The 13286-nt window shown below is 43.1% G+C and overlaps 2 protein-coding genes across 2 annotated transcripts in view; one reads left to right on the top strand and one right to left on the bottom strand.

Annotated features, from left to right (window-relative positions):
• The window catches only part of LOC133538691 (CUB and sushi domain-containing protein 1-like), a 1135806-nt gene that overhangs the window by 526011 nt on the left and 596509 nt on the right, over positions 1–13286 (bottom strand). The gene's annotated exons all lie outside the window — the stretch shown is intronic.
• Positions 770–1651, top strand: LOC133569866 (sterile alpha motif domain-containing protein 1-like). Its single transcript, XM_061922470.1, has 2 exons — positions 770–1193; positions 1271–1651. Exons 1-2 carry the CDS (start codon positions 786–788, stop codon positions 1331–1333), a joined length of 471 nt encoding a protein of 156 aa, XP_061778454.1. The 5' UTR covers positions 770–785; the 3' UTR covers positions 1334–1651.

Here is a 13286-nt window from a genome sequence, read left to right as displayed (position 1 = left end):
CAACGCCGGCTCCACGCCTAGCCCCAACGCCGGCTCCACGCCGAGCCCCAACGCCGGCTCCACGCCGAGCCCCAACGCCGGCTCCACGCCGAGCCCCAACGCCGGCTCCACGCCGAGCCCCAACGCCGGCTCCACGCCGAGCCCCAACGCCGGCTCCACGCCGAGCCCCAACGCCGGCTCCACGCCGAGCCCCAACGCCGGCTCCACGCCGAGCTCCAACGCCGGCACTACGCACGGTTCCAACGCCGCCAAGAGCAGCACCACGCCGGGCTTCGTCACCGCCGGCATCCGCTATTCCTCGGCCAGCATTTGCTGCTCCTCGCCCGGCGTCATCTGCCGCTTTCACGCCGCCGATGACATCTGCAACAATCACGCCGTTGATGACGTCTGCCGCTTTCACGCCGCCGATGACGTCTGCCGCTTTCACGCCGCCGATGACGTCTGCCGCTTTCACGCCGCCGATGACGTCTGCAACAATCACGCCGTTGATGACGTCTGCCGCTTTCACGCCGCCGATGACGTCTGCCGCTTTCACGCCGCCGATGACGTCTGCCGCTTTCACGCCGCCGATGACGTCTGCCGCTTTCACGCCGCCGATGACGTCTGCCGCTTTCACGCCGCCGATGACGTCTGCCGCTTTCACGCCGCCGATGACGTCTGCCGCTTTCACGCCGCCGATGACGTCTGCCGCTTTCACGCCGCCGATGACGTCTGCCGCTTTCACGCCGCCGATGACGTCTGCCGCTTTCACGCCGCCGATGACGTCTGCCGCTTCGACACCGCCGATGACGTCTGCCGCTTCGACACCGCCGATGACGTCTGCCGCTTCGACACCGCCGATGACGTCTGCCGCTTCGACACCGCCGATGACGTCTTCCGCTTCCACGCCGTTGATGACGTCTGCCGCTTCCACGCCGGCACCAACATCGGCTCCTCAGCCGCCTCCTGCAGAGGTATCTGTTTTGGCTGCAGCCCCCGCCGCTTTGTCTGCTGTCTCCGGGCCTGCTTCAGCGCGCCCGCCTCCACGTCAGCCGCGGATGTGGCCGTGCCCTGGGCGTCCTCCTCGCGGGATGCACTCGTCTCTTTTTCGGCCAATGATGTGGCTGTTCCGTGGCCGCCCGCCCCGCCAGTTCCAGCGGCGCTCTACGCGCCGTCGCCACCTGACTTTCCCTCGCTGGCTGCGGGGACACAAGGTTTGGCGACCTTCCACCAAATCCTCCTTCCATCCTCCCTTACTTTGTGGACATTTTTTTCCATTTTTCTTTTCCAGGGAACATCTGGTATCTGTTCCTTGAGGGGGAGGTCCTGTAACGATCTGTCACTTACTTTCTGATAGTTTTTCGTGTTTTGTACTTTGTTTCCTGTTCAGTGCTCTTATTTTGTCATACTTCCTGTTTACTCCGCTGAGCACTGTTTTTGTCACACTCGCCGTTGATTGGCAGCGGTCCTCAGCTGCGGTCAATCAACAGGTCTATTTATGTTTCACTCGAGCACTCCTCAGTGCTCGAAGTTAAACCTATGTTGGGAACATCTCCATGCAAGACTGCTTTCTGTTTATATATTTTACTTTGATGAAATTAAAATCATCTTACCTGCTTTCTGCTCTCCTGGATTTTTGCATACTTGAGGTCACACAACTGCAGCCATGCGACATCCCAACACATTTCTTATCAAATCAATAATGTAATGATGAACATCCCCCAAAAATGAAATTGTACCGTATTTTTCGGAGTATAAGTCGCTCCGGGGTATACGTCGCACCTGCCGAAAATGCATAATAAAGAAGGAAAAAAACATATATACGTCGCACTGGAGTATAAATCGCATTTTTGGGGAAAATGTATTTGATAAAACCCAACACCAAGAATAGACATTTGAAAGGCAATTTAAAATAAATAAAGAATAGTGAACAACAGGCTGAATAAGTGTACGTTATATGACGCATAAATAACCAACTGAGAAGGTGCCTGGTATGTTAATGTAACATATTATGATAAGAGTCATTCAAATAACTATAACATATAGAACATGCTATACGTTTACCAAACAATCTGTCACTCCTAATCGCTAAATCCCATGAAATCTTATACGTCTAGTCTCTTACGTGAATGAGCGAAATAATATTTTTTGATATTTTACGGTAATGTGTTAATAATTTCACACATAAGTCGCTCCTGAATCTAAGTCGCACCCAATTTATAGTCCGAAAAATACGGTACTACCCCTTATGTTCATAATTATTTATCAACCAGAAGGAAGTGTCTTAACTAGCAAAGAAATGCAAATTGAGGACTCTGCAATAAACGTTTTAACAGTTTGATACCAGATAAAGTCTTTGTACTACTGAATGACATTTTATTAACACAAGGTCATCATATTCTTTAGCATTGCCAAAACAACAATTTAAATGGTGGCTTTTGCGCAGCCCCAAATTAATCTATAATTCAGGCTAATTGACTTGTTATTTGTACAAAGTCATGCATCTGAGCAGTTTTTCACACTCAGCTGACCACACCATCCTCTGAGCAAACATGGCGCCTGCTTGCCCCAACAAATTCAAAGCCCTGACTGTGCTGAGTGAAGCTCGTATGAGACAATACAAGGACTCATGTGTCTCAGCCAAGTCATTAGTCACACGTTGGTGACTATACAGCCTTGTGGCGGCCAGAATGCTGGGTTTTAGGCAGCCTGTCGCACTGAAGGTAATCCCTCATTTGAGTTTACGTCTGAGGAAGTCATTTGGAGGATTCCAGGAAGGGACATTTTAAGGGGATGAGGTGGTCACTGACAGTATTTAAATTCAAGGCTTTTTTTTTTTTCCAAGTGCTTGTGATTTTTATAAATTAATTTTTTGAATGTTTATAAAAAAAAGTCCTTTAAATTCACAACTTGGTCCAAGTATGAATAAATTGGGGCTTATGTTTTGTGTACTTTTGGTGGAGGAACGAACAATCAAACACTGCTTCAGTTTGAGGCTGCAGGTCGTGCACAGCCTGAGGACACTTCATTGTGATGCAATAGCGGCTCTTAGTGAAGCAAAAGGTAACGGTCAAGGTGAGGAAAAGACTCTGAGGTAGACAAAACCAATTAGGGATGAAGAGAAAATAGGCCAGAAGGAATAAAAAAGTGAGACAGGATTAGATATTATTACCATTGCATTACTATTTGTATTACATATGTAGATGAGTGCACCCCCTAATTGGGGATTCAAGTTGCACCACTGGCCCGAAGATGCGAAAGTGGCAAGAAATCTGCCGCCAGACCCCCATTGAATGTGCCGGAGTGTCTGCACATTTTACCGGCGATGACAAACATGGCACAGAGATGTATGGATAACCTGCAGATGCATTTGCAACGATAAAATCAACGAAATCACAAAGGTGGGTTTTGTTGATGTTGTTGACTTATGTGCTAATCAGACATATTTGGTCGCGGCATGACTGCCAGCTAATCGATGCTAACATGCTATTTACCGGCGGTGCTAAAGCAGATATGAGACAGAGATGTATGGATAACCTGCAGATGCATTTGCAACTATATTACGTTTCCTTCCACCCACATTTAATGCGAAAAAAACACTTACCAATCGACGGATTTAAGTTGCTCCAGTGTCACAAGATGCGAAAGTCCTGATCGTTTGTTCCGCACATTTTACCGGCGATGCTAACGCAGCTATTCGGCCATGCTATGGCTATAAATAGTGTCAATAGCCATTCGCTCAATAGCTTCAGTATCTTCTTCAATACTTTCATACTCCAACCATTCGTTTCATCCATCCATCATCCATCCATCATCTTCCGCTTATCCGAGGTCGGGTCGCGGGGGCAACAGCCTAAGCAGGGAAACCCAGACTTCCCTCTCCCCAGCCACTTCGTCTAGCTCTTCCCGGGGGATCCCGAGGCGTTCCCAGGCCAGCCGGGAGACATAGTCTTCCCAACGTGTCCTGGGTCTTCCCCGTGGCCTCCTACCGGTTGGACGTGCCCTAAACACCTCCCTAGGGAGGCGTTCGGGTGGCATCCTGACCAGATGCCCGAACCACCTCATCTGGCTCCTCTCGATGTGGAGGAGCAGCGGCTTTACTTTGAGTCCCTCCCGGATGGCAGAGCTTCTCACCCTATCTCTAAGGGAGAGCCCCGCCACACGGCGGAGGAAACTCATTTCGGCCGCTTGTACCCGTGATCTTATCCTTTCGGTCATGACCCAAAGCTCATGACCATAGGTGAGGATGGGAACGTAGATCGACCGGTAAATTGAGAGCTTTGCCTTCCGGCTCAGCTCCTTCTTCACCACAACGGATCGGTACAACGTCCGCATTACTGAAGACGCCGCACCGATCCGCCTGTCGATCTCATGATCCACTCTTCCCTCACTCGTGAACAAGACTCCTAGGTACTTGAACTCCTCCACTTGGGGCAGGGTCTCCTCCCCAACCCGGAGATGGCACTCCACCCTTTTCCGGGCGAGAACCATGGACTCGGACTTGGAGGTGCTGATTCTCATTCCGGTCGCTTCACACTCGGCTGCGAACCGATCCAGCGAGAGCTGAAGATCCCGGTCAGATGAAGCCATCAGGACCACATCATCTGCAAAAAGCAGAGACCTAATCCTGCGGTTACCAAACCGGAACCCCTCAACGCCTTGACTGCGCCTAGAAATTCTGTCCATAAAAGTTATGAACAGAATCGGTGACAAAGGACAGCCTTGGCGGAGTCCAACCCTCACTGGAAATGTGTTCGACTTACTGCCGGCAATGCGAACCAAGCTCTGGCACTGATCGTACAGGGAACGGACCGCCACAATAAGACAGTCCGATACCCCATACTCTCTGAGCACTCCCCACAGGACTTCCCGAGGGACACGGTCGAATGCCTTCTCCAAGTCCACAAAGCACATATAGACTGGTTGGGCAAACTCCCATGCACCCTCAAGAACCCTGCCGAGAGTATAGAGCTGGTCCACAGTTCCACGACCAGGACGAAAACCACACTGTTCCTCCTGAATCCGAGGTTCGACTATCCGACGTAGCCTCCTCTCCAGTACACCTGAATAAACCTTACCGGGAAGGCTGAGGAGTGTGATCCCACGATAGTTGGAACACACCCTCCGGTCCCCCTTCTTAAAGAGAGGAACCACCACCCCGGTCTGCCAATCCAGAGGTACCGCCCCCGATGTCCACGCGATGCTGCAAAGTCTTGTCAACCAAGACAGCCCCACAGCATCCAGAGCCTTAAGGAACTCCGGGCGGATCTCATCCACCCCTGGGGCCTTGCCACCGAGGAGCTTTTTAAACATGTTTCAAAACATGTATAATCTGTTGAATCGCTTAAGCCGCTGAAATCCGAGTCTAAATCCGAGCTAATGTCGCTATATCTTGCTGTGCTATTCGCCATTGTTTGTTTACATTGGCAGCACTGTGTGACATCACAGGAAAATGGATAGTGTCTTCGCAGAGAGCGAAAAAAAGGCCCTTTAAAGCTTTTTTTAGGAATATTCCGGGACCAGTAAAATTTTGAAAAAAACTTCAAAAACAAGCCCTAGGAACAGATTTTTATTGTTTTTAACCCTTTTGAAATTGTGATAATGTTCCCCTTTAAAGTTGCCATAGAGTGAGCTTTTCCAACATACATCTGATACAGCCGCACTGGCTGAACCCGTTACAAAAAAAAACTTTACCGTGCTGATACATCAATGCATGCAAGAGGTAGCAGGAGATCACAATGGTAGCTAAACTAACAAATAATTCCTTTGTTTGGATTTAATAAGAAGACACCAACCAAACAACGGTACATGGCAATACATGCCACAAACAAGTTGTTGCTAGTGACTTGAACATGTCTAATTTGTTCTATCACTTTACAACAGGGGTCTCAAAACTCAATTTACCTGGGGGCCACGGGATGCAGAAACTGGGTGAGGCTGGGCCGCAAGAAAAGATTTCTTTAAAAATCTAACATGGACTTTTTAATGAATTCGCCTTCTATGAATGGCTTTCCCGCCCTAGCAACATACTTGCCAACCCTCACCATTTTTCCAGGAGACTCTTGAATTTCAGTGCACCTCCCGACAATCTACAGGTGCAACCATTCTCCCGAATTTTTCCCAATATTGGGGGAAATGGGCTTAAATGGCTCTTTGTATGCGGAAGGTTGCCGACCCCTGGTGTAGTGTGTGCATTATTTGAATAACAAGACCCAGTGATTATTTAAAATGTTCACGTTTTTGAGTGGATTAATATTAGCTTGTGGATTACTGGATCGCTTAAAGCAGTGGTTCTCAACCTTTTTTCAGTGATGTACCCCCTGTGAACATTTTTTTAATTCAAGTGCCCCCTAATCAGAGCAAAGCATTTTTGGTTGGAAAAAAAGAGATACAGAAGTAAAATACAGAACTATGTCATCAGTTTCTGATTTATTAAATTGTATAACAGTACCAATAACTTTAATAACTTGTTGAAAAATAAACAAGTGATTCAATTATAAATCAAGATTTCTACACATAGAAGTAATCATCAAATTAAAGTGCCCTCTTTGGGGATTGTAATAGAGATCCATCTGGATTCATGAACTTAATTCTAAACATTTCTTCACAAAAAAAGAAATCTTTAACATCATTATTTGTGGAACATGTCCATAAAAAGTCTTGCTGTCAACACTGAATGTTTGATTGTTGTATTATTTTTTCACAGTTTATGATCTTACATTCACATTTTTTGAGGTATTATTCAATGAACATATTTTAAACGGATTTATGAATTGCTGCTATTTTTTAAAATGTTTTTACCAAATCTCATTTGTCCCTTGGCATTCCTTCAAGTACTTCCAGGGGTTAGCTCACCCCCTTATAGAGGACTACTGATCCTATACATGTCATCGCGCACGCTTTTATGTCATACAATCAACATGCCATCTCCGGATCATGTTGTATGAGACTTGTGCAGAACAACATGTGTGGCTGCAAAACGTACTTGTTCAACATCCATATAGGTCACACTGAGGGTGGCCGTATAAAGAACTTTAACACTGTTACAAATATGCGCCACACTGCGAGCCGACATCAAACAAGAATGACCAACACATTTTGGGAGAATTTCCACACCCTAACACAACTTCAACACAAGAGAATAAATACCCAGAACACCTTGCAGCCCCATCTCTCCCGGGCTACATACACCACCTCAACTGACGCAAGTAGGGAGGGTGGGGCTGTAGGGGGGTGGTGGTAGCGTGGGTGAGTGTATATTGTATGGAATTGTGGGTATTTGTTCTGTTGAGTTTATGTTGTACTACAGTGCAGCTGTTCTCCTGAAATGTGTTTGTCATTCTTGTTCGGTGTGGGTTAATGGTCTGCCACACATTTGTAACAGTGTTAAAGTTTTTTTTACGCCCACCCTCAGTGTGACTTGTATAGCTGTTGACCAAGTATGTCTTGCAATATCGCTCATGCACACTGCTCAGCCTAAGGTGACAAACAATTTGGCTTGCATATTGTCTGTACAGAATTCAGAGGATGTTAAGAACTGTGCAGTTATAGCACTTCATTGATGGCGTGATTGTGTCAAAATCAGCCTTGATTCTTTCCGGACTCTTGTGTAAATCGAGAAAATTGGGTAGTATGACGCTGTCAAGTTCTGTTCATACTGAACTCGCGGGCCGCAAATACATTAAATTGTTATATCTAAGCGCGGGCCGCAAAACAACGTCTCACGGGCCGCATGTTTGAGACCCCTGCTTTACATTGCATGAATATCAGTACAGAATTTTTTTCAAGATACAACAAAATACTAACCTTAATACCACAGAATGATGAAAAGAATAACACACCTAATCAGCCCGACTGAATTGTTTTTCAAATGCATGACAAGAAGTCCCCCAAACATGGATACATTACAGATGCCATAGATATGGCCCTAGTATGGTGAAAAGAAGGGTCAACATCAAAAACAAAAAAATATAATAATAATAATAATAAACTACATTAAAGAAAAAATAAAATGCGCTATATATATATATAGTTATCAGGATGTAGAATTACCTATATGAAGATATACATTTGTCCATACCACACAGCACTACTCTCCAGTTTTCATCTACCTCAGTTTAAATAGACAGTATAGTGACGCATATTACCCGAACTACATGCTAAAAATAGCCAAGCAAATAGCTTTTTAAATGTGCTGTTATTGAAGCGCAGAGGCAGTTCCCTCTGGTTAAAAGGCATCCTGGATGTGTTCTCTCCTAATGCAGTCACCTCACCACACAGTCTACAAGAAAGCACGGCCAGTCTACTTGGGTAAATCTGTCAAAACGCTGAACAGCTATGACCTTTCCGTGGTTTCTGATGCAATTCGATTGAAGTTAAATACAAATCATATTCATTCATGTATTTTCTATACAAGTTGTCTTTATTAGGGTCTATAGCCTATCTCTTTTGACTTAAGATGATGTAACCCTTGTCTCATAGCCAGTCAATCACAGGACACATATATAGAAACAACAATTCACACTTACACCTACAGACAATTCAGAGTCTGCAATTAGCACATTTTTGGGATGTGGTAAGAAGCCGCCGAAAACCCACACAAGCATAAACAAAACAAGTCAACTCCACACAGAGATGCTCCAATTGAAATGTAACCTTCAATTTTTGACTGTGGGGTCGTCATGCTAACTACTCAGGTAAATCATGTTCTCAGATACATTTAATTTAATAAGTTTAACCAAGAAACAAAACCACTGTGTATATTGATACCATTCACATCCAAAATATATTTCAGTCTCAAATATTCAAAGCAAAAGACAGCGAGCAGACAACCAGTGTGTTACTCTCTTGTAATAAACAATAATTAAAGTAAGTAGCAATTAAATAACATAGTTGAATTGCATCCGCATGCTCCAAATAACCTGCCATGAGCCAACGTTGGAGCAGATGTTATGTTAAATATATGCCCTCCTTTACTGGCAAAACTCACAAAGTTCATGTTTGGTTTCCCTGGGCTGCAAAGTTAACACCAAGCGGAACCAGAACAAATGTCAGACCGTGAGCACATGTTCCCAAACTGGGATCTGACCAGATGTAAGAGGCATTTCATCCTGCAGAATGATTAACACCTTGGCATACTGGAGCGTCACTGCAAACTTTTTCTTGGCTTGGCAAAAAAATGCCTTTTCACAAAAATGTAACTTGTAACAAAAACTTTAATAAGTCAACTATTAATCATTTTCTTATGATACAATATCTGAACAGTGAAGTATTACATAATCCAGTGGTACTCAACCTTTTTTCAGTGATGTACCCCCTGATCAGAGCAAAGCATTTGTAGTTGAAAAAAAGAGATAAATAAGTAAAATACAGCACTAAGTCATCAGTTTCTGATTTATTGAATTGTATAAGAGTGCAAAATATTGCTCATTTGTAGTGGTCTTTCTTGAACTATTTGGAAAAAAAATACAAATTACTAAACACTTGTTGAAAAATAAACTATTGTTTTAATTAGAAATAAAGATTTCTACACATAGAAGTAATCATCAACTTAAAGTGCCCTCTTTGGGGATTGTAATAGAGATCCATCTGGTTTCATGAATTTAATTCTTAACATTTTTTCACAAAAAAAGAAATTATTTAACATCAATATTTATGGAACATGTCCACAAACAATCTAGCTGTCAACACTGAATATTGCATTGTTGCATTTCTTTTCACAGTTTATGAACTTTCATTCATATTTTGTTGAAGTATTATTCAATAAATATATGTATAACGGATTTTTGAATTGTTGCTAGTTTTAGAATATTTAAAAATAAATCTCAGGTACCCCTTGGCATACCTTCAAGTACCCCCAAGGGGACGCGTACCCCCATTTGAAAACCACTGACATAATCAACTACTGTATCCATTAGATAGCCAAAAGTCAGACTAATTCGTTGTCACTTATTTTAGTATTCTATAATACTGCTGTGCGTAGCTCATGGACAACATTTATATAAGCACTTGTGATAGTTGTGCTTGTAGAAACTTTACTGCAGACTAAAACATTCAAACGACAAATTTCAACGCAACCATTCATTGGTAAACTTTTATCAGTCTTTAATTGTTAACGAATGCATGTGTATCAATGCTGAATACTTTAGTCCAGGGCCAGGTCACCAACCAGCCACAAACCTTGTTCTAAAAATAGCACACTTCCAAGTGAGTTCTGTGTTGAATTCTATTTTATTGTTTTGCCATTCCTTTCAAATCACACTTGCATCTATGTACAGTTAAAAAGGATACTATTAAACAAACTGTGAAAAAGCGTAAAAAAAAGTATATATGAACTATGACTTGGTCTATTTTTAAAAGCCGTATACTACTATAATGTGCACATGACAAGACCTCGGCAGAAATTCACGCTTACGTCATGCCTCTGGGTATTCACTCATTTTAGTGACCCAAATCCAGGATTTTCACAAGATGCGTAAAGGCTGTTTCACATCTCCCCCACTGCCATGAACCCAAGAAATTTCCACTCGAGTCAACGTTTCAGTTTTCACTGCTGGTGGACACCAAGTGTATGGCACCGGCAACGCGCCTCCGTCGTCATGTCATGGTAGGGTTTACGAGCAGAGGAGCATGTTCGGTAGCACACAATAACCGGGTACTTGCAAGCAGACACAGTGTGTAGACAGAAAAGGGAGAACGGGCGCATTTTGGCTTAAAAACTGACAATAAAGGTAAAGCTGTAACACTGAAACGCCCACCAGAAGAGGCGCTTTAAGACATGGCTAGCTAGCTAGCGGCTAAAGTCCAACCCCTGTTGGCAGTGTTTTAGCTACTTCTACAAACCCCGTTTCCATATGAGTTGGGAAATTGTGTAAGGAAATTGTGTTAGATGTAAATATAAATGGAATACAATGATTTGCAAATCCTTTTCAACCCATATTCAATTGAATGTATGAAAAAGACAAGATATTTGATATTCAAACTCATAAACTTTTTTTTTTTTTTTGCAAATAATAATTAACTTAGAATTTCATGGCTGCAACACGTGCCAAAGTAGTTGGGAAAGGGCATGTTTACCACTGTGTTACATCAGCTTTTCTTTTAAAAACACTCAATAAACCTTTGGGAACTGAGGAAAATAAATGTTGAAGCTTTGAAAGTGGAATTCTTTCCCATTCTTATTTTATGTAGAGCTTCAGTCGTTCTCCGGTGTCGTATTTTACGCTTCATAATGCAAAATGATCAAGTATGACACATAGAATGGACCGGCTATCCCCGTTTTAATAAGAAACAACTCATTTCAGTAAGCCTTTAATGTACCCTGAGATTTTTTGTCAAAATAAGGCCAATAATGCAATTTGTGGTTCCTGTCGAAAAGTACCGAAAACTATCCAAATAATTTTGGTACCGTTACCAAAATATTGGTATCGGGACTACACTAATCTGGTTTATTTTCAATATAAAATATTACTTGAATCTTCCTAAGGTGCGGGGACAGACCTGAAGTGAACATGACAATTTATTTCAGTCGTAATTTCACCCAATTTACACAATTAATGAGGAGATGCTCAGAGGCTAAGCTGTCATCTTTTCTATCGTCAAGTCTGCCGCCACAGATACTCGTTGGTTAGTACCGACAGACGGCGAAGCATAAAGACGTTCCACAGCGCAGTTGGGTGAACCCCCCCCCAAAATATCCTGTGACTACTAAGTGAGTTGAAATGTTCCACAACCTTTGTCAGGAGAGCTTGAAATAGCATCTCTCACTAAATGTGGGACATAATCCATTCACACCGCATGTATGTGATGTGCTCAACTGTTGGAAGGATGCCAAAGCCCCAGGGCTAAATGGACTTCTCAACATCAGTAGCGCTCCCAAGGTGTAAATGTATTAGTGTCCTCACTAAGACTTACGACTGCTACATCATATCCCTGAAATAACAAACGCAAAATGATCTTCTACCTTCCTACTTTACCTTTAGTGTGGGTGTGATTTTAGACAATTTAGCTCTACCATCTGTATCAATATTTAAATTCTCAGCAGCATTTTAAATATGTTTATGTAATATTCAAGACAGGATGCATGCTAAACAATACAATGATCTTTTTGAATGCATCCCCATCAGGCAACCCTGCAACACATAAGAGGCATAACCTGACATTCAATCTATGGTAATTAGTGATGTGCGGATCGATATTGAAATATCGATAGCACAGATACCAGATCAATGCCCCAATATCGATTCACATTTCAAAATATGAATAGTTGTCATACTTTAGTTATTTGAAATAATGTATACTATTATAAGAACATAGTGTAAAGTAATTAAATCATTGAGATATTGTCTAGATGTCGTAAACAAAATGAAAATAGCAAAAGTTGTACCGATTAAGATAACACTGGAGACAAACACCAGTTTACGAATTACAGACCTGTTTCTTTACTTCCACAATTTTCAAAAATTATTAAAAAAAACGACAACAACAGATTGATTAGCGGTAGAAGATGGATGGATCGATGCACATATTCATAAGCAAATATAGAACACTTGTGGAGAATACAAACAAAGCTAACATTTTATCATTGATGGCATCAATTAAGCAGTAAACAGTGTGCAGCTGCAGTGTTTATGGGTCTAACCAAAGGATTTTACACAACCAATCATAATATCTTAATCACCAATTAGAACGGTATGGCATCAGAGGGCTACTCTTGAGCTGGGTAAGAAGCTGTCTTACCAACATAAAGCAATATGTGACGTTAGGCCAACACACGTCAACAGCACTAAATATATCCTGTTTTATTTTTTGGTGTAATATCTATCCAACCAATATCTATGGGTGGGGGAAATCACAGATAGACAACATTCACACTCACATTCACACACTCGGGCCAATTTAGAGTTGCCATTCAACCTATCCCCAGGTGCATGTTCTTCATGGTGGGAAATAGCCAGAGTACTCAGAGGGAACCTATGCATTCACAGGTAGAACATGCTATTCCCAGCCATGGAACCCAGGACCTTCTTACTGTGAGGCACGAGCACTAACCACTGCACACTTGACAATGAGATATTCTTATTTATTTCACAATGTGAATTACAACTTACTTTACCATTCATTTACTTTTTCATTCTAAAGTCTATTATTTACAAAGGCGAGCACGGTGAAGAGGCGGTTGGTGCTCTTGCCTCACAATTTTTGGGACGGCGTGGCGCAGTGGTAGAGTGGCCGTGCGCAACCCGAGGGACCCTGGTTCAAATCCCACCTACTACCAACCTCGTCACGTCCGTTGTGTCCTGAGCAAG

The sequence above is a fragment of the Nerophis ophidion genome, linkage group LG02 (assembly GCF_033978795.1).
Source record: "Nerophis ophidion isolate RoL-2023_Sa linkage group LG02, RoL_Noph_v1.0, whole genome shotgun sequence".
NCBI lineage: Eukaryota > Metazoa > Chordata > Actinopteri > Syngnathiformes > Syngnathidae > Nerophis > Nerophis ophidion.
The sequence above is the reverse complement of the archived record's forward strand: the minus strand, read 5'-3'. Positions and strand labels throughout refer to the sequence as shown.